We start from the raw sequence: 26,223 nt of genomic DNA on the forward strand, positions 1-26,223 counted from the left end.
ACCAAATGTATCTATCTCCTGGAATGGTGATGCCATAACAGGTTTCTGTAAGCCACATTGAGCCTGCAAATAGGTGGGAAAATGTGGAATACAAATGCAATAAAAAAATTAAAAAGCTGTAAAATAAGTTTATATATATATATATATATATATATATATATATATATATATATATATATATTTTGTCCTCCACCTTTTAAGGCACTACCTATCCAACTGGAACAGCTTTTGACTTTTTACAGATGGACCATGCATAGGCAATCCATTATTCTAATCTTTTACTATTGCTTTCAATTGTTTTGGGTGTACTTGTGACTCCGCCTACTACCAGCATGCTACGCCTACTAGTTTCAACCCTATGGGCTGCTCGATAGAGGCCCGCGCACCGTTTCATGTTCTTCAATCTAACCTCCTTGGCCGGAACACTAGATTATGACTTGTAACATTGACAAGTGAATACCAACCAGAAAACCCCACTCACACTGCGAGAAAGTAATCCAAAACCCCGTAACTAACACCAACACCACCAACAAAAATTATCGTAGCCAGTTTTCAAAAGTAGCACAGTTTGGTGGGAATTGGAAACCAGCCCTACTGGAGGCACCACGAAACGCAAACGCTCCGGAAGTACTCAAGAGAAGTGACCAGACGGCGTTATGTTTCTCTTAGTAACAGCGGTAAAGCGTCTTCTTCTCTGGTAAGAATGCCGCTCATGGTGAAAGATTACACGTGGGAACAGACACCCTCTGAGGTATTTGTCTCTGTACCTCTGAAAGGTGTGAGTGCTGCAAAGGCTGATGTGTTCTGCACGGAGAACTATTTGAAGGTGAGCGCCGGTCTTAGCTTCACCCGCATGAAACTCAGTTACTAAATTGCCGTTTGTGTTCTACTTTCACATGCGGTAAGAATTAGCCACCTGCTGGTGTTATTATTAGCTGTCACTCGTTTAATTTTGATAGTGCATTTTGAGCTAGGCTGCTTTTATCGTCTCGCACGAAATCTATATGTACACTGATTCTGCTTAATAAGATTGCAATTAAAATTAGAATTAGATTAGCTTGACTGAAAAAGGGCTCATTATTAATGTGTAAAGAACGCCCATATATTCCCAGTCACTGCTATATCTTTTCTGCATTTTAATGGATCCTCTGAGGTTTTCAGTGATTCTAGTTGTTTCTGAATCCCTGCCAAATATTCTCTGGGATCAAGGCTTGGGGGGGGGGGGGGGGGGGGGGGGGGGTATCAGATGTTCATTGGTTCTAGGCAAACCTTTAGCCAGTATTAAGATTATGCTTGTATAGGGCATGAGTAAGGGGAATCATCATCTGATTAAATAATATGGGTGAGAGAGGTGAACCCTGGGGTACTCCATGATGGTGGTATGTTTGAGTTTGGTTTTACTTTTTAGATTGTAGCTAATTTTCCACTGTGTACTAAAGTGCCTACTAAAAAAGCAATCATCACAGGAGCTCAGCTGCAGTGGATGCTGTGCAAGGTTTTAGTGTGGATTTAGCTGTCTTCTGGAAAGTTCTGTTTCTGAATCAGTGGAATTTGCTACCCTTGATTACGTTTTCCTTAGTTTCTGATAGGAATTGGTTTTTGGAGATCTACTTTAAAAATCGTCATAAGAGAGTTTTTAATCAAGTAGGGGTTTATTTTTCTTATAGTTCCCCTGCAAATGCATTATTTAGATTTAATTCTGAAAAATATATATTTTTGTACCGTCTCAATTATCAGCCTTCTGGCCTCTGAAAGATTAGCTGTGAGGGGTTGCGAGGCTCTCAATTGTGGATGCTTCTTTTTTTTTTTTTTTTTATGAAATTTTTACAAATTTAAATCTAAGCAATTTCACTTGTACAGCAAAGGTGTTTCTAAAGCTAAAGGTAACATAATCTTTAACAAAGAGAGTCTCTCAAAAAAAAAGAGAAAAAGAAAATGTAAATTACACTCAAGTCCACAATATTGGATCCAAGACTTAATAAAGAGGGAAAGATGAGCAAAAATTAAAGGCATATTATACCTGAAGTACAGAGCTAGATATTTACTTTACGAAGAGCTTATTCATTCTCCCGATATTCTCTTAGTTGCCAGAAATGCTGACAAGTGAGATGATTCAAAGAAAACAGGAGAGAGAGGAGAATTGCTGGACATAGATGGAGAAGAGGGTGGGGAGAGAGGAGAATTGCTGGACATGGATGGAGGGGGAGGCAGGGGAGAGAAGAGAATTGCTGAGCATGGATGGCGAGGAGAGCAGGGGAAAGAGGAGAATTGCTGGACATGGATAGAGGGGAGGACAGGGAAGAGAGGAGAATCACTGGATATGGATGGAGGGGAGGGAAGAGAGAGGAAGGAGATGCACATGGACGGAGATGAGGGAAAGGGATGAAAGGAGAAAAACTGCACATGGATGGAGAAAATAGGCAAAAGCTGGATCCACTCAAACTCTTCCAGTCAAGTCTGCAGAGGATCCAGTTTTTATTTATGTATGTAAGGCATGAAATGACGAGGAAAGGAGGAAAGTAAAGAAATAAATGGACATGAAGCCCTGGAAATGGAGTTAAGATAACGGATAGCAGCAGAATCAGATACTGGGACCAACATGATCAGAAAAATAAAGTCACCAAAGGTAGAAAAATAATTTTATTTTCATTTTAGTATTTTGCAAATGTCCAATTTGAGAATTTACATCTGTCTTATTGTGCACTGTATAGGAGTTAACATGTTTCTTTCTGGTAGTGTTCTGCATGCAGAGTCTAGCTTCTTAGGATTTCAGGTTAATTTTTGTCTGTATTTGAAGAGGGGCTATCTTTTCTGCATGTGTGACTGCAAGGCCAAGTGTCTAAGTAGGGATCTGTTTGTTAGGTTCTGAGATTTTGATAACATAATGTGTTTCATATTTGGCAAGACTGTTCTCCTAATTCCTGGTCTGTGTACTAATTTGGTTTGTGTCATTTTGGGTATACTGGAGCTGTACCAGCTTATAGAAATGATTTATAATGGAAAAAATGACAAGTTATTTTTCTTCTCCTATACTGGTGTAATATTTTCATTGATCTCTTTTACTAGCCAATAAACAGGTGAGTGGCTGCTGTGGGTGTGGCTACTGAAGGGGTGGAGTCAGATAGTGACTCCACCCCTAAGGTTATCCATAATGAATACCGGTATCTTTTTTCCTACAAAAAAAACTTGAGTATTATTATTATTATTTGTTGCATTTGTATCCCACTTTATCCCACCTCTTTGCAGGCTCAAAATGGCTTGTAGTGTTATTACTATTAAAAAAATGGAGTTGTAATGAAAAACAGGTTTATCAGAAAAATTTTCTGTCATGTTTTTATAGGTTAATTTCCCCCCATTTCTATATGAAGCCTTTTTATATGCTCCCATTGATGAAATCAGAAGTAGTGCACAGATTGGTAAAGGAGTCATTGTCTTCACTTTGTTTAAGAAGGAGTCTGCCATGTGGGAAACCTTTACATTGACAGATGGTAAGTTTGCTGTGTTGAAATGCTGCACTTGTTCCTGGTTCTTTGGTGATATTTTGCTTGTTGAAGTGATGCCCCAGGAGAATCCTGAAACATTTGAATAGTGCAACAAAACTGAGTGAGCTATCATGTATTGCATGATCCAAACAAAGTAGTTTTCTCTACAGACAAAAACCATAAAACTATTATCTATCTATTCTCAAACAGAACCATAAGAGATAATCAAAACTTCGAAATGTGTTCTTTTTTTAAACCCCGCTAAGCTAACTGCTTTTTACCACATTCTCTGGCAATGGAATTCCAGAGTTTAATTACATGTTGAGTGAAGAAAGATTTTTTCCAATTCATTTTAAATTTACTACTTTGTAGCTTCATTGTGTGCCGTCTAGTCCTAGTACTTTTGGAAAGAGTAAACAATCTACCTGTTCCACTCCACTAAGTATTTTATAGACCTCTATCCTATCTCCCCTCAGCCATCTCTTTTCCAAGCTGAAGAGCCCTAGCCGCTTTAGCCTTTCCTCTTAGGGAAGTCGTCCCATCCCCTTCTCTGTACCTTTTCTAATTCCATCGTATATTTTTTGAGATGCGGTGACCAGAACTGCACACAATATTCGAGGTGCGGTCGCACCCATGGAGTGATACAAAGGCATTATAACATCCTCATTTCTGTTTTCCATTCCTTTCCTATAATACCTAACATTCTATTCCTTAGCGTCCCTCCGGCCCGGCCCAGAGTTGACTGATGGGTTGTTCACGCCTTCCAGCAGGTGGAGACTGAGAATTCTGACTCATTCCTGTGAGCCAATAAGAGCCCTTGCTAGAGAGAGAAGAATCCAGTATTCTCAGTCTCCAGCAGGTGGAAGGTGGTGAGCCCTATCAGTCTCTCTTATTTCTGTCCTTCTATTTTTGGTTAAAATTTAATTATTTAAAACGGTCCGGTCTGTGCACCTAATTTTGGGAACCTTGGTGAGAAGCAGAGGTCTGTGGGGGCTTCTTTGGGCCTGGGGGGTTTTACACATGGAAGGCCAGGTCCCACCCCCCAATTCCTCTTTGTTTTTGGTGTATGCCCTGGGTCTTCAGGGGAAGAGATTCTGGGTCTGGGAGAGGCAGCCCATTACTTTTCTGGTAAAAAAAAAAAAAAGCGCCTTTTTCGTGCTGTGTACAGTAAAAGCGTCTCTGCTTCTTTTTCCCCTTTGTGGGGCCTTTAAGCTATCTGTTTGGCCGGCCTGTTAGGAAGTTTAAGAAAAAAAGAAAAAAAAAGGCACGTCGGGGGAAAGCATGGAGTTCGGGCATGCGTCTGTTAGACTGCCAGCATAGCAGAGAAACTGAAACGCTGCGCGATCTGTCAGCATCGCGGCATCAGATCCAGCGGTCACTGCAAGTTTGCATGGTTTTGGAGTCTCCAGAACGGGGGCCTTTTTTCGTGCCTTCGACTACCTCGGGGGGGGGGGGGTTCTGGTTTCGGCGGTCTGCTCTGACGGCTCTCGTTTGGTGGGAAACGCCGCCATTTTGTCTCCCTCTGTGGAGCAGCCAGCTTTTTGCTGTTCAGCTTCAGCCTAACAGTGCAGCTCTCTTATCTGACAAATCTTGGGGGGGGTTCCCTCCAGATGTATAAGGCGTTTTTAGTGCAGAAGTCCAGCTCCCCTTTCCTCCTCTTCTGCTGCTCCTCTGGGGTTTAATCAGGCAGTGGTGGCCTAAACGACCAAGGAGGTCCTGGCATCTGGAAGAAGACTGACCCAGATTTAGATATGCCCTGCCTTGCAGACCAAGACCTTTCTCAGGGGGATCCTTTGGAGAAGGTCTCTGAACATTTGGAAGCTGATAATGGATGTCGCCATCCCTGGGGAAGATCCCTCTGTGCTGCGCATTTTTCATAAGGATGACCTGCAGGCAGGTTTAATTTCCCTGGTATCTTCTACCCTGCATTTTGAGGAAGACAAGCTTGCCAGCTTCTGAGCCTCGGAAGGTGGACTCTTGCTAAAGGCGTTCTTACGCAAGGTAAGACCTTCCCCATGCATCAGGATATCAGGGATGTAATTCAGGCTCAGTGGCCCCAGATGCAGCCTTTTAGACCGGCCAAGTCCATGGTCCGTCTCTATCCATTGCCGTAAGCAGATAAGGTACTGCTAACACCACCTGTAGTGGACACGGTAGTCTCAGTGGTTGTGAAATGACATACAGTGCCAGTAGATGGGGAATTGGTGCTCAAGGATGCACAGGATCGTCAGCTGGAGACGTTACTAAAAAAATAGTTTTGATGTGTCCGCCTTAGCGGTTCAGGCGGCTATCTGTGTCTCCTTGGTGGCTAGAGCATGCTTCTGGTGATCCTAGAAGGTGCTTGAAGGCCCTCTGAAGATTTGTCCTCCCATGGATGCAGAGGTGTCTAAGCTGGAAATAGGTTCGGCCTTCTTGGCAGACACCTTGTATGATCTGTTGCGAGCGGCTGCTAAGTCTATGGTGTGACTGTAGCGGCCAGAAGGTCTCTTGGCTGAAAGGTTGGTCAGCAGATTCTGTGTCAAAGTCTAAGCTTAGCAGTTTCCTTTTAGAGGCTCCATGTTATTTGGGGAAGATTTGGACAAGCTGGTTCGCAGTCTAGAGGACACTAAAGCTCGCGCCTCCCAGAAGACTGGCCTAGGTCCTCAGGTAGGGGTCCTTTTTTCAGGTCATGGTCAGGGACGCGATTCCGTCAAGCTCAATCGGGCAAGTTGGCTCCAGTGCTCCTCTAAAGTAAAGCCTCGCCAAATTAGAGCCACTTCAGCCACAGTGACTCTCCTAAAGTCTGCCTCACTGGATATGCTCACTGGAGACGCTCTGATCAGTCATCATGGTGGTCAGACCTGGAGAGTTCTTGACAGCACTGATCTAATAGAAGCCTATCTGCATATCCCGATCCGTCCTTCCCATCAGCGTTTCTTACGCTTCGCCATTCTAGGTCAGCATTTTCAATTTTGAGCATTGCCTTTCGGTCTTGCAACGGCTCCTCGAACGTTCCCCAAGGTAATGATGGTGGTAGCGGCGGGCCCTCAAAAGAGAAGGGATACTGGTTCATCCTTATCTGGACGATTGGCTCATCACTCATCAGGGCCAAGTCCTACTCCGAGAGTCGGAGAGTCACAGAGAGAGTAGTTCACTTTCTGCAGTCTCTTGGCTGGATAGTCAACTTTCAAAAGAGCCGCCTGCAGCCCTCTCAAGTCTTGGATTACCTGGGTGTTTGTTTCAACACTCGGAACGGCCGAGTGTTCTTGACGGAGGCCTGCAAAAAGGTGGGAAAATGTGGGATACAAATGTAATAAAAAATCCGGTTGCTTTTACGTCGGTTTCTCCAGTTGGCCTCTCCGTCAGCAGAGGACTACCTGCAGGTTCTGGGTTCCATGGTGGCAACGATGGAGACAGTGCCCTGGGCCAGGGCTCATATGAAGCTGCTTCAAAGATCCCTGTTGTCCAGGTGGTCCTCTGAGGGATGCCCTTTGGAAGAGACTCCCGCTCTCGGTGCGAGAGAGAAGCAGTCTCCTGTGGTGGCTTCGGACATCTGTCCTCACCAGGGGAATGCCCCTGGATGCTCCCCAATGGATTGTGGTAACCACAGATGCCAGTCTGAAGGGCTGGGGTGCCCATTGCCTGGGTCTGTATGCCCAGGGTGTATGGTCGCAGGAGGAAGCGACTAGCTCCATTAATCTTTTAGAGACAAGAGCAACTTGTCTGGCACTTCGGCTTTCGGCCTTCTGCTGGAGGGTCTCTCAGTACGCATCCTGTCAGACAGTGCCACAGCGGTAGCATATGTCAATCGCCAAGGAGGAACAAAAGTCTTCAGTTAGAATGAGAAGCAGCCCAGCTTTTGTCCTGGGCAGAGGGTCATCTTCTAGCTCTTTCAGTGGCTCATGTGGCAGGAGAGGAAAATGTTCAGGCGGATTATCTAAGTCGCACCACCTGGATCCAGGGAGTGGTCCCTCAGCGACGAGACGTTTTGTCAGGTGGTGCGTCGCTGGGGACTTCCGACCGTGGATCTGTTCGCTTCAGCGTCCAACGCTAAGTACCAAGGTACTTCAGCTGCCAGAGAGACGCGAAGGCTCAGGGGATCGATGCGCTTCTCCAGCTGTGGCCGGGGGATCTGCTGTATGCCTTTCCTCTGTGGCTTCTCTTAGGTCGTCTGAGTCAAAAGATAGAGGAGCACAAGGGCCTGGTGATCGTGATAGCTCCGGATTGGCCTCGTAGACCCTAGTATGCCGATCTTCAGAATCTTCTCATCGAATTCCTCTCAGATTGTCAGAGCATCCCGGATGCTAGTTCAGGGGCCAGTATGTCATCTGGATCCCGGTCTATTTTGTCTTACAATTTGGCTCTTGAGTGGGCGAGGCTGACTAAGAGAGGTTATTTGGCAGGAGTAGTGTCTACCATGCTTAGATCTCGGCGTCGCTCCACGTCTCTTAATTATATCAGGACATGGAGAGTTTTCGAAGCGTGGTGCAAGGAGTTCAGGGTTCCTCCATTGCGGGCCTCAGTGGCGCAAATTTTGGATTTTTTTTGTTGAGAATTTAGGGGTCCCGAGCCCCCCCAAGAAGGCTAGAGTGACCTTAATCTGACTCCATCTCTAAATAACACTAGTACTGGGGTAATCAAGGAGTTATTGCCTCTAAGGGAGACGTTAGGTCTAAGGAAAAGATACCAGCCTTATGACAAACTGGATTTAGACTACAGGTATACAATGCAGCGAATGATAGCCTGATGTAGCAAAAGCATTTATACTTACAGCCTTTCATCATTAAGTGAAGCCCACAAATCATCATTTGGAATGAAGAGTTTATTTGCAAATCAGACTTTAATCAGGTACATTCAGCAGACAGATTCTGAGTTCAACTGGCCAGAGCCCTGCCCTCTAGGACGCGTTGGGGAAATCGTTCCAACGAGGGCTTGCATACACCCTGCTTTTATACAATTTGGTCACTATACAAGTCTATGGAGAGGGATTTTTTTTCTCTAATCTTGCTTAATCTATGAGTCATGCCCTCCGGTCAGGTGCCCCTCTTTCCGTTTTAGCTATTGCAAGTTATTGTGCAATTTCCCTTTTTGTAAACACTTCCCTAGATACGGACATCCAAACATCCAAACATGGTATCTCCCTAGATACGGACATCCAACATGGACAAATCTGTCTTATATCATCTTGTGATCTGGCTTAGGATTTTAGCCATCAATTCCTTGATCTTGGCTTTTGCACTGCTTTGAATGTCACACTAAATTCTAATGAGGCTTATCAAGCAGCCCTGCTTCTGCAGGTGCTTAGCAACAAGGCCATCATCAGATTTTTAGGCCTAGTCAGTGCCTTTTAGCAGTTTAAGCTGTTTAAGGTATGTAAATTGACCCCACCACTATTCCAGTGGATGGATCCAAGCGGGGACACATATTAACTTACAGGAAAAGCACGTCCTTGCTCAGCCCAGTCATAGATTTTTAAACCTAGCTGGTATTTTTACAGCCTGAGTCCTAAAATCTGGCCTTCCACCCTTCCGGTGGTCATCCAGTGAGGGCCTCTTGCTGTACTATAATATACATTCCCCACTTGTCACCCCCTCTGAGGAGGGGTGACACAAAGCTCGTCAAGCTTGTCATCATCCATTCCAGAAGGTGGCAAGCTATCAAACTAGAGGGGGAGTTTTGCTGTACTATAATTATACATTTTGTAGCGGGGTTTTGAAAAAGGTCTAGCCCTGTCCTCCCTCAAGGTCTAAGTTGCTGCTTTGTCTTGTTTCAGGGGTTGGATTCAGGGTAAGTCCCTATTGTCCCATCCAGATCTGGTTTGCTTTTTGAAGGGCGCGTGTCTTCGCCTTCCGGAGCACATTTTCTTTCCCTTGTGGGATCTGAATTTGGTTCTCTCAGCTTTGGTTCGTTCTCCTTTTGAGCCTCTAGCATCGTGTGCTTTGAAAGATTTGACGCTTAAGGTAGTTTTCCTGGTGGCTATCGCCTCTGCTAGGAGAGTCTTGGAATTACAGGCTCTCTCGTGTAGACCGCCATTCTTGGAGTTTGCTAAGGACCGGGTGGTCTTGAGGCCAGTTCCCTCTTTCATTCCTAAGGTATTATCGCGGTTTCACGTCTCTCAGTCTGTCATTTTGCCATCCTCGGTTCCTCGGCTGTTTCGGAAGAGCAACGCCCGCCTCAAATGTCTAGATGTCAGAAGAGCTCTCAGATTTTATTTGAAGAGTACAGAGGAGTTTCGGCGGACCGATTGCTTGTTTGTCCTCATTGCAGGAGGTTTGAAAAGGCCTGGCTGCATCTAAGCTCACTATTTCTCGTTGGCTCAAAGAGGCGATTGCCTCTGCTTATCTGTTGGCAGGTAAACCAGCTCCCGTGGGGGTTAAGGCACACTCCACTAGGGGGCAGGCTGCTTCCTGGGCCGAGCGGAGTTAAGTTTTTCCCATGGAAATTTGCAGAGCGGCAACTTGGTCTTCAGTACATTCTTTCTCCAAGCATTACAGGTTGGACGTGCAAGGCCGTCAGATACCATGTTTGGAGCACAGGTTCTCGCAGCGGGGCTACTAGATTTCCTGCCCCTTGACTTCACTGCTTTGTTACTTCCCATCAATCAAGCTCTGGGCTGGTCGGAGGGACGCTAAGGAAGGAGAAATTAGACCTTATCTGCTAATTTGCTTTCCTTTAGTCCCTCCGGACCGGTCCAGATCCTGCCCTCTCTGCGTGTCTGTTACTGTTACTAAGTGTTTCTAGCTGAGATGTTATGTTAGTTATAATTCAGTTTGTTTCAATGGGTTAAAAAAAAAAAGGGTTTAGGTCTGCTGAAAGCATGGCCACCAAGTAGGTGATACAGGCGGGGTACTTCCCTTGCGTTTTTGGCTGCTCAGGTTCCCAGGTGCACAGATTGCGGATTTCCATTAATTTTCTACTTTGCTCCTGTATACTGGATTCTTCTCTCTCTAGCAAGGGCTCTTATTGGCTCACAGGAATGAGTCAGAATTCTTAGTCTCCACCTGCTGGAAGGCGTGCACAACCCACCAGTCAAGCTCTGGCGGTCTGGAAGGACTAAAGGAAAGCAAATTAGCAGGTAAGGTCTAATTTCTCCTTTGCTTTCTTAGTGCCACCGCACACTAAGCAAAGGGTTTCAACGTATCATCAACGATGACCACCTAGATCCCTTTCCTGGTCGGTCACTCCTAATGTGGAACCCTTGCATTACATAACCATTCCAGTACTGCTTGGGATAGCTCAGAAACCTGAGGAATGCTAGCATTATAGCATTACAGAGACCAAGACAAGGGAAGCGAAGAGTTCATTAGATACTCTATACAAAGTTTTTGGAACAATATTTTTTTTCCTATTTTCCTCCTAATCATTTCCTGTCTTCAGTGCATTTCACTGGAAATGGTCTTTTCCTTGTTTTAGTGGAGAAGGGGATGATGCAAAGACTAAGAGAAGAGGCCTGTCCTTAAAGCACAACAGAAGACTAAAGAAGAGGCCAGAAGCAAGAGCCGCTAGAAACAAGAAATAAAAAATATGCGCTGCAGGTGATGATGAAGGTAAGTTTAATAAAATTTTGCTATGTTCTTAAAAAGAAACCAAGGGGTCCTTTTACTAAGCTGCTGTAAAACGTGGCCTGCTGTATGTGGGCGCGTATTTTGGGGCGCGCTGGACCACTGTTCACCGTGGCTGGGAAAAAAACCTTTTTTTTTAAATGGGGGACAGTAAATGGCTGGACTGTAAACTTAAAAGTAGTGTGTGGCTATTTACTGCCTGAGCCCTTACTGCCACCCGTTGACCTAGCAGTAAGGGGCTCACGTGCTACATTCGCGTTGCTCAGCAGCATGTGCCAATGTGGCCACACTGCTGATTACTGCTGGAAACACCCCCGTGGTACTGTGGGAAACGGCATGCACCAACTTTGAAATTACCGCTGGGTGGGTGCGCTAACTGGGTGGTAGTGTCGATTTGGCACGCTCTACACACGCGGTAGCCCTACTGCCGCTTTGTAAAAGGACCCCTGAATAAATACTGAGGGTTTTATTCTGTAATGAGCTGATTTGACATCAATTAGGAAATAATTACTAGAGCATAGCAGAATAATATTATCAGAAACATGTCCCGCCGGTTACCAGGTTTTCTTTTAGAGTAAAAAAAGGATGGGGGGTGGCATGGTGGCAAAGCAATCATTGGGTTGGACTAAGATCAGAGTTAGAAGGTGGAGGGGGTGGAATGTATGCTAAGGTTTGGTAAGGATATAAAGGAGGTTTGTTCAATATATATGTGCCATGTGGTCAAAATAGTGAGGGTGGGTTGCGGTATTAGATTTATGGCAGAGTTAAATTTAATTTTTGAGAAATTGTAGACTTTTGACTTTATTTTACACGGAGACAGCCCTTCATGTCCATTGCTGAAAATGGCTGCCATGACCTCTAACGGCAGTCTCGTGAGACTGCTGCTGGAGATCATGGCGGCCACTTTGACAGCAGAGATTGCAAGTGGGATTGCTTCTGCCCCATCTACACCACTGGACCACCAGTGAGGGAGGATTAGCTCTTTGTTAGTCTCCCTGTGGCACAGCTCTTTTATAGTCTTTAATATCTCTGTCAAATTCCTCCAGATAGAAGACACAGAGAGGAAAAGAATAGAGGATTTGAAGGAGGAGAAGAACGGAAGAAAGCTACCAGGATCTGGAAAACTGGAAGGAGCAGCAGAGGAGAGAAAAGGAACAAGAGAGATTCAGAGAGCAGAAGAATTACATCAACAAAGGAAACGGAGAGAAGAGGAGAAAAGGAGACACCAGAAAGTAAATAAAATGAAAATGCTTCCTGCAGGATCTGTAAAATCTCAAAGCTTGGACAGCCAAGGTATCTTATGTGAATCTTTAAATATTGTGTTGATAACATTCAGCTGGAATTCTCTTGTCCTTTGCAGTTTCAGCATTTGAGAATGATAAATGACTGCCACCTCTGGAGCAAATGGCCTGAAATAATTTTTGTGGCACTCTTAAAGTTCAAATGCTTCTATAGCAGAAAGAACAATGGTATATCGGGCTAAGATGTATAGTGAGATAAATGTGACTCATCTAGAGAGCCCCTTTAGGAAATAGTGTATATATAATTTGGGGATAATTCTAAAAGGAGCTGCCTTAAGTTAGGTGCTGGTATTCTAATTGATTCAGTTATGGGCTCTCTGTAACTACACATGTATCTTTGATAGGCATGTAGTTCGCAGGTGGGCGTGCACATGGTTGGAATGTGGTTAGAGCTCTCACTTGTGCACATAACTTAAAGAATATCATTCCTTAGCATCCCTCCGGACCGGCCCAGGATTGGACCTGATGGGTTGTGCACGCCTTCCAGCAGGTTGGGAGACTGAGAAAAAAACTCTGACTCTAGCGAGCCAATAGGAGCCCTGGTCATGTGCACCCTAGCCTCAGTATTTTCTCAGTCTCCCAGCAGGTAGGAAGTGAGCCCTTTAGTCTCTCTTTATCTTCAAAACTGTTTATTTTGTCTGTTCTGAAATTTGGTGTTTATTTTAGTCTGTGCCAGAGGAATTCTTTGGAGGCTTGTAGCATTTATCTTTTGCCTCAGGGTGTTATACTCGGTGTCCCGGGTCCTCCCCCTTTCTTTCCTCCCCATCTCCCTGCTAAAGATCACAGTTTTCAGGGAAGGGCCCCCTTTTGGCAGCAAAGGGGCTGTTGCCTTTGGGAGAGGCAACCATTTAAAGTTTAAAAAAAAAAGAGGCTTCCCATAGACTAACGAGCACACAGCTCTGGTGTCTGTTTGTTTCTGTGGTACTGTTTCAGTATCTGCAGCAGTGATTAAAAAAAAAGAGACAGGAACGGAAAGAAAGACTCGGGAATTTTAGTTGCTCTTCAGGAGTCTTTTAAGATCTTTTTTTCACGGGTGTGTAGTTTGGCTAATCGGCTAAATTTGTGTTTGTTTTTTTGGCGGCGAACCGTTCCGGCGCGAGCACGCGCGTCTCCGCAGATGTCGGAGAAATTGAAGCGTTGCGCTGTCTGTCACAGCGGCGGGGGGTTTCATCCGCCGGTTCTTGTAAATATTGTTCCTCCTCTCCGACTTCGGTGTCCGCTTTTGCCGGGGCCGAGCTCCTCGCCGTCGCGGTCTATTTCTGTGGTACCGGAGGATTCGGGCACGTGTCAGGACGCCGTTCCTCGGATTTGGCGCGAACGGCGGCCATTTGAATCCGGGCTACGGAGCCGTCTTCGCGGGTCGCAGCCTGCGATTTTACCTGTATCAAATGTTGATGATTTGAATTCTCAGCTCTGGTACAATCTGGGCCCGCTCAGGCAGGGGGTTTTCCTCCTGAGTTTTGTGCTTCAGATGTACCAGGCGTTTTGATGCACAAAGGTGATGCAGGGATGGGGGGCAGGAGATACTACCAGTCCTGCTCCTCCTCCCTCTAAGAAATCGAGGGAAGCGATTTGCACTGGGATTTTTGGGATCAGGAGATGCCCTATTTAGAGGAGGAGGAGGATCTGATGGACAATGCCCTCCTTTGATCCTGATTTTGCTTCCTCTGATCCTGAGACTGCTTCTTTTGTCCAGGGGGATGACCCTTCTGTAGCTAGAGTTTTTCACAGAGATGATTTGCAGGAGCTTATTGCTATGGTCTCCTCTACTTTGAATTTTGACGATCTTCCTCCAGTTCCTCAGACCCATAAGGTAGAATTTTTGATCAAGGGGGTCTAGATCCGCAGCTAAAACATTTCCCATGCTCAGGACATCTGGGATGTCATTAAAGCGCAATGGGAGATCCCAGATTGCGGCTTTTCGTCCGACTAGATCTATGTCTCGTCTTTATCAGATTCCCAGAAGCAGATAAAGCTATGCTTAAGGTCCCGGTGGTGGATGCAGTGGTGTCAGCGGTGGTCTAAGCGCAATACGGTGCCCGTGGATGGAGGCCGGCGCTGCGGGATGTCCAGATAGAAGGCTAGATTCTCTGCTTAAGTCAGGTTTGACGTTTCTGCATTGGCAGTACAGGCTGCCATTTGTGGCTCTTTGGTGGCTAGAGCCTGCTTCAGATGGGCAGAGAGAGTCCTTGGACAGGACATCGGATGATCTGCAAGCTATCGATTTGGAGGTAGCTCGAATTGAGACGGGGGCAGCTTTTCTATCTGATGCTCTGTATGATCTGCTGCGAGCATCTTCTAAGTCCTTGGCTCTGGGGGTTGCGGCTCGCCAGGTCTTTGTGGTTGAAAGGGATGGTCGGCGGATGCGGCCTCCAAGTCAAAGTTGAGCAAGTTTCCCTTTAAAGGTTCTTTCTTGTTTGGAGAAGATTAGATAAGCTGGTTAATTCCTTAGGGATGCCAAAGTTCCTCGTCTAGCCAACGAGGGTCTTTTTCTGGTAGGAGTGCAGTGAGAGGCTTCCGTAGATTTTCAGCTGGTCGCGGTTATCAGCCTCCTAGGACTCGTTTTGGCAAAGAGACTCAGTCCCTTTCGGGGTCCTCGCAGAGGAGCAGGGTTTTCCAATCCAGGTTTTCGAGCCCAGAGTCGTTCTTCCCAATGAAGGTGCGAGGGCCTCTCCTCTGGTTCCTGTCGGAGCTCGTCTCTCTCAGTTCTATCAGAGGTGAGCCCACATCACTATCGGATCAGTGGGTCCCTGGAGATTATTCGAGACGGTTATGCCTTAGAGTTCGCAAGGCCTATTTCAGAATGCCTTTTCTGGTGTCTCCTTGTCGCTCTCCTCTCAAGGCGAGGGCGGTTCGGGACACTCTACGAAGGCTTTTAGATCTGCAGGCTATCTGTCCAAGTTCCTCCTGCGGAGTACGGGCTTAGGCCGCTATTTCCATTTATTTGGTAGTTCCCAAGAAGGAAGACTCTTTTCGTCCTATTTTAGATCTCAAGGCGGTCAATCGAGCGCTCAGGGTCTCAAGTTTTCGTATGGAGACTCTTCTGCTCAGTCATAGTCGCGGTGCGCCAGGAGAATACTTGACAGCCTTGGATCTCACAGAGGCCTACTTGCATAGCCCTATTCGGACGGCACCACCACAGATTCTTGCGCTTTGCAATTCTGGGCGGCATTACCAGTTTCGCGCCCCTGCCTTTCGGTCTTGCGAACAGCCCTGCGCATTTTTACCAATGTCATGGTCGTGGTGGCCGCGGCTCTCAGGAAGGAAGGTATTCCTCGTTCATCCATACCTGGATGACTGGTTAATCAGAGCAAAGTCTTATCAGGAGAGTTGCCGAGTCACAGACCAGGTGATGCGGTTTCTTACAGTCCGCTAGGTTGGGTAATAAATGTACCCAAGAGTCGGTTAATTCCTTCTCAGTCTCTGGAGTATCTAGGGGTCCGTTTTCAATACGGCTCGGGGCCGTGTCTTTCTGCCACAGGGCAGGATTGTAAAGCTCCGGTCCTCAGATTCAGGACTTACTTTCGCCAGCAACGTCCTTCGGCGCGGGATTTATCTTCAGTCCTCGGTTCCATGGCAGCACAATAGAGGTAGTTCCCTGGGCCAGGCTGCATATGCGTCCTCTTCAGTGGTCCCTTCTGTCCGGTGGTCCTCTCAGAGGGATTCGATACAGATGCGGTTACCTCTTCGCAACAGGGAGCGCAGCTCTCTGTTCTGGTGGCTGAGGATGAGAATCTCACTGTAGGCAATGCCTTTAGAACCTCCTCGTTGGATACAGTTAACGACGGATGCCAGTCTGCGAGGCTGGGGAGCACATTGCCTAAGCAAATGGACCCAGGGGCTCTGGTCTCAGCTGGAAGCAGTTCAGTCCATCACTTCTAGAGACCAGGGCGATCAGGCTAGCGCTGCAGCATTTCAGTTCTCTACTGGCAGGCAAGGCAGTACGAGTCCTGTCAGACAATGCCTCAGCAGTGGCGTATATCAACCGCCAGGGAGAACGAGGTGTCGCCTCTTGTGTCGGGAGGCGGAGAGTCTGCTAGCCTGGGCGGAAGTTCATCTGTCCAGCCATCTCAGCATCGCATGTAGCAGGAGTGGAGAACGTTCAAGCCGATTTCTCAGTCGTCACACTCTCGACCCGGGAGAATGGGCTCTCAGCGATCAGGCGTTCCAGCTGTATAGTGGACCGCTGGGGCACTCCAGTTCTGGATCTTTTTGCCACCAGTCTCAACTCAAAGGTCTCTCGATTCTTCAGTCGCCGAAAGGATGCAAGGGCAGAAGGAGTAGACGCTCTCTTACAGCACTGGCCCTCGGGCCTTCTTTACGCGTTTCCTCCGTGGCCGCTGATAGGTCGTCTCCTACAGAGGATAGAGGAACACGGGGGACCGGTAGTTCTGGTGGCACCAGACTGGCCTCGACGGCCTTGGTACGCGGATCTACAACGTCTGTTGGTGGCGTCTCCCCTTCCGCTTCCACTTCACAAGACTTTACTGGAGCAAGGGCCAGTTCCGCATCCAGATCCGGCTCGATTTTGTCTTACGGCTTGGCTCTTGAACGAGCCCGTCTAGCTAAGCGGGGTTTTTCAGCGACAGTGATTTCCACCATGCTTCGGTGTCGGCGGCGTTCCACCTCTCTCAACTATGTTCGCACTTGGAGAATTTTTGAGGCCTGGTGTGCGGAGTTTGGTATTCTTCCTTTTCGGGCGTCCGTAGCTCAGATGTTTAGATTTCCTGCAGAGAGGATTTGATAAAGGGCTGTCGCTTTCTTCTCTTAAGGTGCAAGCAGCAGCTCTTTCCTGCTTCAGAGGTAGGATTCGGGGTAAGTCTTGGACTAGTCTTCCCGATGTGGTCCGTTTTTTGAAGGGTGTCAGTCTTCTTCGCCCTCCAGTCAGATCATTTTTCCCATCGTGGGATCTTAACCTGGTTCTTACCACGCTGACAAAACCCCCATTTGAACCTTTGCGGTCGTGTTCTTTGAAGGATTTGACGCTTAAGACAGTGTTTTTGGTGGCTATTGCCTCTGCGCGACGAGTTTCGGAGTTGCAAGCTTTTTCATGTAGATCTCCTTTTCTGGAATTTTCTAAGGAGCGAGTGGTTCTTCGTCCGGTTCCTTCCTTTTTCCCTAAGGTTGTGTCCCGTTTCCATCTGGCCAGTCGGTTTTTCTTCCTGTTCTGGGGTCAGCCACAGGGAATCAGGAGCAGAGACAGTTGCATACTCTGGATGTTAGGAGAGTGCTTAAAAGGTATCTCGCTGTTACGGAGGAGGTTTCGTCGCACGGACCGTCTTTTTCTTCTGGTAGCTGGTCATCGTAAGGGGTTGTCGGCTTCCAAGCCCACATTGTCTAGGTGGATCAAAGAAATTATAGCGTCAGCCTACCTTTTGGCAGGTAAACCAGTCCCGGACTCTGTTAAAGCTCATTCAACTAGAGGGCAGGCAGCGTCTTGGGCCGAGTGCTCTTTGGTTCCACCGGTGGAGATCTGTAAGGCAACGACTTGGTCTTCTCTCCATTCCTTTTCTAAGCATTACAGGCTCGATGTTCAGTGTCGACAGGAGGCGGTCTTTGCGTCGCGGGTACTTTCAGCGGGCTTGCTGGGGTCCCTCCCGTAGGGACTACTGCTTTGTTACGTCCCATCAGTCCAATCCTGGGCCGGTCCGGAGGGATGCTAAGGAAGGAGAAATTAGACCTTACCTGCTAATTTGCTTTCCTTTAATCCCTCCGGACCGGCCCAGGCCCCTCCCTTGGGCTATCTTTCTGTCTGTATTTGGATGTTCAGTTTATTTGTTTGCAGAGCTGTTTTTTGCTGGTTACATATATGTTGGAAAATATAAATGATATTAAAAAAAAAAATTAATTAAGAGAACTCATTGCTCTCCTGTTCAGGCCATACCGCTGCCCTGGTAAGGGTACGTGGTGAGCCTTTTCAGTTAGGCCATACCGCTGCTCTGGTAAGGGTACGTGGTGAGCCAATGCAGTCAGGCCATACCGCTGCTCTGGTTAGAGTATGTGGTGAGCCATTAAAGTTCGGCCATACCGATTCTCTGGTTAGGGTTTTCGGTGAGCCATGATGATAAGGCCATACCGCTGCTCTGGTGAGAGTTGTCGGTGAGCCTTGGTTAGAGCACGTTTCCAATATGTGCTCCCTGGTTGCTTGAATTCCTCGGGGCACAGACTGTCTTCTTCCCTTTTTCTGCTTTGTTAATCAAATACTGAGGCTAGGGTCACATGACCAGGGCTCCTATTGGCTCGCTAGAGTCAGAGTTTTTTTTCTCAGTCTCCCACCTGCTGGAAGGCGTGCACAACCCATCAGTCCAATCCTGGGCCGGTCCGGAGGGATTAAAGGAAAGCAAATTAGCAGGTAAGGTCTAATTTCTCCTTAGTTACACGTGTCTCCCCTGAAATGCTAAATAGTAAGTGCAAACATTTATTTACACCTGCTCTGCGGCTGTTTTAAGTGCTTGTGCCAGTGCTTGTGGCTGACCTATATGCACTTTTGTACCTGGCTGCGCTAGTGTTCTATAAAGGAAAGAAGGTGCTTAATTTCCTTTCTACAGTAAGCTCCACGTAGGTGCCCCTTTATAGAATTGTTTTCTTTGGGTGGGGGGGGGGTGGTGAGACCCCAAGTATTGGGGAGTGGGCTGGTAAAATAACACAGCCGGACAACGGAGTGAAACCAAATATAAGTATTTATTCAACGGAAATCCCTGGTCCTGTTCTATTAGATTGTAAGCTCTTTGAGCATGGACTGTCTTTCTTCTATGTTGTGCAGCGCTGCGTACGCTTTGTAGTGCTATATAAATGCTAAATAGTAGTACTAGTAGTTCCTTTCACAGGGCCTGAGATATAGAATAGAAAACATCTGCAGTTCAGTACATTGTCTCAAGCAAGCCTCAGGCGGTAGGCCAAACAGTCTGCAACTGCTGGGGATTACCATGCCCAAATAGCCGAATAGTTCTCAGTTCTCCACTGAGATCCAGGTCTGGCTCCAGCCAGACCTCTAAGCAAAACTAGGTTCAATCTAGCAATAACAAATGGCTTACTTCATCCAGGTGGTGATTTATGGAACTGTAGCTTCAGCGTCATATGCTGAGGATTCAAGTCTTCTCTCCCTGGGCCTCCTTAACCTCAGCCTGGCCCTGTCTTTTATATTCTAGAACGTGGGGAGATATCAATTGTCAAGCATCAAAATGTCTGACTTAGTATGCAATAACTCAAATGGTCAGTATACTGATCAGAGGAAAGGCCTCAAGAAGCCCCCAACATAAACCAAAGCTTCGTGGGCTGGACTTCTTCATCATTGGCTGGGAAACCTCTGTAAACATAAATGATCTTGTCAATTTAGCTCAATACTTCACTTGATACATAAAAGTCCACACCGGATTTTACTTAACTTCATCAGGTGTTTAACGTGCGGGGTCCTTCCTACACTTCGACCAGCTCACTTCCAGGGTGGGATCAGTGCTCTTAAGATGGCCTCAGCTATTGGAGGGACTGTTCTTAAGGTGGCCCAGGCTATCGGGGGGACTTTTACTAAGGGTGAGGGGCAATGTTCTATAAACCCCCTCACAGGGGGTAATTCTATAACTGGGTGCCTGGTAGAAGCCTCTTCTATAAAGTTTCAAGTTTATTAAAGCACTTTCTATCCCACCCATCAAACACATATCTGAGTGGCGTACAATCTAGTAATAGTGAAATCATATAGACAACAAGATAGGTACAATAGGAGCCGTGGCGGAAATACAATAGTTAATAGAAAAGCAGCAGAAGGGTCATGTATAAAACAGGAGGAGGGAGGGGAAAGACTGACTTTCCGTGCAAACTCTTCTGGCTATGGCCCAACTGTTCCTAAAAAGAGGTAAGTCTTTAAGTCCATTTTGAACTGAGCGATTGATGGTGACATCTTCAGGCGCTCAGGCAGAGGGGTCAACAATACAGGGGCCTGTACCGAGAAAAGGACACCTACTTTCCTTTATAGAACATTAGCATAACAGCGAAGCTGTGTACCTATAATTTAGGCACAAGTATTTGGCTTAAGTATGTGCACCTGATTGCCGGAGTTACTTTGGAACTTACTATATTCTGCACGGTTTCTGGAAAAAACGGTACCCCTTACATAGTTTCAAAATACTTTGCAATTGTTTAAACATTTAGTATGACCTTAGAAAATACATTAGTATATATTTTTTTCTTTGTTAATTCATAGTTTGTGTTCAAAGTGTCCTCCTTCAAACTTGACACATTCACAAAGTTTTTGATGCCACTGATCTGTTGGCTCGATGAATTCTGGTGTTTTCGTTAATTAAGCGCTCGACTGTTTTGCGAGCTCGATGTGCTGGAGCTCCATCATGTTGAAAAATAAAGTACTCAGTAATGTCTAGAATTTCAGGCACAAGTTTCTGCTGTAGTAGGATGTTTTTGAGTTATTTGGGAAAATGTTGGGGATCCCATTTTTTGTGGACACTGTGCACACCATGTCTGCCTATTTGTAAAATATACGCTATTTAAGTGGAATTTTGGCATATACTCTCATGTGTGTGCATGTACGTATATGCCATTTATTCTAATGACATACACACTTTATAAAATTGTCCTGTTTTGTGTCTTTTAGGTCCTGAAGTTAGATATATTCACTCATATGTATTTTATGTACAATGGGCAAATGTATTACATGATTTCTCCTATTTTATGCTCCTTTCATTATAGGGGCCCTGTGGTAACTGATGGTTTATGATCCTGCTTCTTTTGTGAGGTTTCATGCTTTTACAATGCTGTGAACAAATCATATTCTGTTGTGATGGGCAATATGATCTGATGGCATCAGAACCAAATAGCTGACCCAGAGCTCAGACGTTCTGAGTATTTGCTGGTCTTGTGCATCAAATGTTCTCCCCAACTCCTCAGTTGTTTCTCCATTCTGCTGAATGTTCCAGTTACTTCATTTGACTGGGCTTTGAACATAAGCAGGCTGACTGCAGGATCTGTTCAGGTGGCCTTTCAGGCTTACAGAGACATCTTGCCACAATGTTTGCAAACACTGCAAGGCACAGAAAAGATTCCTACCTGCCAAGAAGGATAAAAGGGATTTGGATTTATATCATGCCTTTTTCAGTAGTAGTTCAAAGTGACTTATATTAAAATACTGTAGCTATTTTCGTGTCCTCAGAGGGTTTACAATCTGTGGGGCTGAACCAGGTAGAGCAGTTCCTACCTGAAGAATTCCTGCTCACCAGGACCATACCAGGATTTTTAGCAGTATTATCTGGATAATGATGCTATAGGTATGGACAGAACACCTGGGCATTATTGTGGCAGTGTCAGGGCAGATTAGGCATAGTTTCTACATACTTAATGTGATTTTCAGTCTGCTAACTGGGTAACTGCCTGGAAAAAGTTAAGACAGCAAAAAGACTTATCTGTTTACTTATCCGAATACCAGTCTGACTATGACTGGTATCTGGAGAAGTACTGACAGTCAGATTATACCTGGAGAGTCAACGCTGGCTGGTATCCAGACACCAGAACTGAAAATCTGAGTGCAAAATAACTGCAGTGTCTGGTATTTAAATCAAACACTGATTACTATGGCTGAATATTACCCTCTACATTTGTACCTGAGGAAGTTGAGTTACTTGTCCAAGATCACAAAGAGCATTGGGGGATTTGAACCCTGGCTTTCCTGGTTCTCTGCCCACTGATCTAAACATTAGGCTACTCCTCCATCTGCACAGAGGTTAACTGAGTCTGCCCACTCTAATGGATATTCCCCTGCACAATGGCTTTGACTCCAGCTTCAAAGGAGCAGTGTCGGTATCTTCTAAAGTGGCATTGTCCTCCTCAGAGATTTCCAGACTTAAAAGTGCAGTCCTCTTCACACTTGGACAGGCTGACATCAAGGCAACCTGAATGATGCCATCTAAAATCCTGGAGCAGTATAGACACCGTGTTGGTACAGATGTCACTCGTAGCCTTAGCACGGACTTGCATGGCCATATCTTGTGCTTTCTGTTCCATCAAGGACAGTAGTACTTGTCAGTACTCCATCACTGCAGACAGGCCAACAACTGTGCTCCAGCACAACAATCACTGTAGACCAACGGCACAGACCTACACAGACATTGCCTTGTTCATCTGCTGAGGCACAGATATCTCCCACGCAGTGGTTAATTGTTCATCCTCCAATAGATTGCACTTTGGTCCTTTTCACAGTGGCCAACGAGTCTACTCCATCTATCTTGCTACTCCTGCCACAGCAGCTACATTTGTTTCTTCAAAAGATGTTTGTTTGCCAAGGGTTACTGTAAAGATCTACCATCAGTACAATATCAAAGGCTAAGGGTAATGACATCTCAGCCAGTGGATTTTACTGCTATGTTGATGGATACTTGTCTCTCTGCTTCAGACTTGGATCTGAAAAGGGGCCATTCTCTACCCCTCTCTTTACTGTGATCAATACTTTCACAAAATACCCTTGATTATTACCCAGACCTAGACTTTATTCCTCTGGAATCCACTTTAGGAGAGGAGGATTACATGGGGTTTTCCTTTGATCTATCCTTCTCTTGCCTGAAAGGGATCTCTCTGAGGTTATCTGTTTCTCAAGATTTGTCCAGTGCATGCCAACAGAGGTTTCCTTTCCTTTACAGCAGGAAAGCTAAGAGGGACTTCAAAAAAAGAAATTGCGTTGGAGGCGAAAACATATAATAAATTTTTTTTTAGGTGTATTAAAAGCAGGAAGCCAGCAAAAGAATCAGTTGGACCACTAGACGACCAAGGAGTAAAAGGGGCGATCAGGGAAGACAAAGCCGTAGCGGAGAGATTAAATGAACTCTTTGCTTCGGTCTTCACCAAGGAAGATTTGGGTGGGATACCGGTGCCGGAAATGGTATTCGAAGCTGACGAGTCGGAGAAACTTATTGAATTCTCTGTAAACCTGGAGGATAGACGGTGAGTCTGATGTCGGTGCCAGGCAAAATGGTAGAGACTATTATTAAGAACAAAATTACAGAGCATATTCAAAAGCATGGATTAATGAGGCAAAGTCAACATGGATTTAGTGAAGGGAAATCTTGCCTCACCAGTCTACTACATTTTTTTGAAGGGGTGAACAAACATGTGGATAAAGGGGAGCTGGTTGATATTGTGTATCTGGATTTTCAGAAGGCGTTTCACAAAGTACCTCATGAAAGGACTCCAGAGGAAATTGGAGAGTCATGGGATAGGAGGTAGTGTTCTATTGTGGATTAAAAACTGGTTAAAAGATAGAAAACAGAGAGTAGGGTTAAATGGTCAGTATTCTCAATGGAGAAGGGTAGTTAGTGGGGTTCCTCAGGGCTCTGTGCTGGGACTGCTGCTTTTTAACATATTTATAAATGACCTAGAGATGGCAGATACTAGTGAGGTAATTAAATTTGCCGATGACACAAAGTTATTCAAAGTCATTAAATCGCGGGAGGATTGTGAAAAATTACAAGTGGACCTTACGAGACTGGGCGTCTAAATGGCAGATGATGTTTAATGTGAGCAAGTGCAAAGTGATGCATGTTGGAAAGAGGAACCTGAATTATAGCTATGTCATGCAAGGTTCCACGTTAGGAGTCACGGACCAAGAAGAGATCTAGGTGTCGTCGTTGATGGTACGTTGAAACCTTCTGCTCAGTGTGCTGCTGCGGCTAAGAAAGCAAATAGAATGTTGGGTGGTATTAGGAAAGGAATGGAAAACAAAAATGAGGATGTTATAATGCCTTTGTATCGCTCCATGGTGCGACCGCACCTCGAATATTGTGTTCAATTCTGGTCGCCGCATCTCAAAAAAGATATAGTGGAATTAGAAAAGGTGCAGAGAAGGGCAACAAAAATGATAAAGGGGATGAGACAACTTTCCTATGAGGAAAGGCTAAAGCGGCTAGGGCTCTTCAGCTTGGAGAAAAGGCGGCTGGGGGGAGATATGATAAAGTTCTATAAAATAATAAGTGGAGTTGAACGGGTAGATGTGAAGTGTCTGTTCACGCTTTCCAAAAATACTAGGACTAGGGGCATGCGATGAAGCTACAAAGTAGTAAATTTAAAATGAATCGGAGAAAATTTCTCTTCACTCAACGTGTAATTAAACTCTAGAATTCGTTGCCGGAGAATGTGGTAAAGGCGGTTAGCTTAGCGGAGTTAAAAAAGGTTTGGATGGCTTCCTAATGGAAAAGTCCATAGACCATTATTAAATGGACTTGAGGAAAATCCACTATTTCTGGGATAAGCAGTATAAAATGTTTTGTATATTTTTGGGATCTTGCCAGGTATTTGTGACCATAGCCAGATGGATTGCCCACTGTTGGAAACAGGATGCTGGACTCGATGGACCTTTGGTCTTTCCCATTATGGCTATACTTATGTACTTTATGAAGCAGAACCCCCAGACACCACATACCAGTTCAGGGCCTTTTACAAGGTTGTATATGGTAAGCCTTACTAACAATTCAACCTGAACCCCCCCCCCCCCCAAAAAAAAACAAACAAACAAACAAACAAAGTATGCAGTTCAACTGGTACCTGGATTCAATAAAATCCAACTTTCCCATTCATCAGTGGCAATGAAGAAGGCCTTTGAGCGCATAGCACTGCATTCTGGAATATTTTGCACAAACTGCAAAGTTCTTCAGCTTTACATTTATTTATTACATTTATACCCCACATTAGCCCGAAATAGACTAAGTTTCATATGGCTTATAAACAATAAAGTGAATAAAACATAATAATATACAGAATATAACACAAATTACAGTAAGTTCAAGAAGCAAATTAATACATGTGCAGTAAGTAACCAGGGAGTTAGAACTATCTCAAGGACAAACAAATAATGAAGGGTGGATAGGTGAAAGCATAATTAGGTCTAGATGGGGAAACGAGATTAAGAAAAGGGTATGGGTAAAATTCAAATACAGTTCTTTGTATTCAGAAAGGCTAGACTGAAGAAATGTCTTTTTAGAAGACTTCTAAAAGTTAGGTAATCATCTGTAAACTTGATTGATTTAGGAAGAGAATTCCAAATTTTGGTGCCTCGATAGAGACATTAGCAGAGCAATTGTTTTATATATCACATTCTTACAGATGGGGAAATGTAAGACAAGATATTCTCTAGATGATGAAACAGCATATTCAATAAGATTATTCATATATGATGGAGCTTGACCAAACAGAATTTGGTGAATAAAAATGCATAATTTGAAAGATATTCTATCTCTTAATGGTAATCAATGTAGCTCATATAAAAGAGGAGTGGCTTTGGTGAAGCGAGATCTACATATAAGATGAGCAGCAGTATTTTGAGCTGTTTGTAATTTTTTGAGAAGAGCACCTTTAAGTCCAGCATAGCTGGAATTGCAATAGTCGAATTTGGTGAGGACAAGGATTGAACCAAAGTACAAAAGACAGAGTTAGAGAAAATGGCCTCAATCTCTTTAGCTTCCAAAGTGATTGAAAGACACTCTAGGTCAACATAGAGACTTGATTTTCAAGGGTGAGGAAACAATCTATTGTGACTCCCAAGATTTTCATTGATGACTCAAGGGAATAGGTTTTGTTCTTACATAAGTAATGCCATACTGGGAAAAGACCAAGGGTCCATTGAGCCCAGCATCCTGTCCACGACAGCGGCCAATCCAGGCCAAGGGCACCTGGCAAGCTTCCCAACGTACAAACATTCTATACATGTTATTCCCGGAATTGTGGATTTTTCCCAAGTCCATTTAGTAGCGGTTTATGGACTTGTCCTTTAGGAAACCGTCCAACCCCTTTTTAAACTCTGCTAAGCTAACCGCCTTCACAACTTTCTCCGGCAACGAATTCCAGAGTTTAATTATACGTTGGGTGAAGAAAAATTTTCTCTGATTTGTTTTAAATTTACTACACTGTAGT

General features: G+C 45.2%; 1 protein-coding gene across 1 annotated transcript in view; it reads left to right on the top strand.

Annotated features, from left to right (window-relative positions):
* The first annotated feature begins 403 nt into the window (after positions 1-403).
* DNAAF4 (dynein axonemal assembly factor 4) overlaps positions 404-26,223 on the top strand; it is a 63,020-nt gene continuing 37,200 nt past the window's right edge. Inside the window, 8 exon segments of the mRNA XM_030190412.1 lie at positions 404-826; positions 3,341-3,488; positions 10,875-10,912; positions 10,914-10,971; positions 10,974-11,008; positions 12,070-12,120; positions 12,122-12,193; positions 12,196-12,316. Of these exon segments, the coding sequence (XP_030046272.1) occupies positions 704-826; positions 3,341-3,488; positions 10,875-10,912; positions 10,914-10,971; positions 10,974-11,008; positions 12,070-12,120; positions 12,122-12,193; positions 12,196-12,316 (646 nt within the window). The 5' untranslated portion in view covers positions 404-703.

The sequence above is a fragment of the Microcaecilia unicolor genome, chromosome 1 (assembly GCF_901765095.1).
Source record: "Microcaecilia unicolor chromosome 1, aMicUni1.1, whole genome shotgun sequence".
Classification (NCBI taxonomy): Eukaryota; Metazoa; Chordata; class Amphibia; order Gymnophiona; family Siphonopidae; genus Microcaecilia; species Microcaecilia unicolor.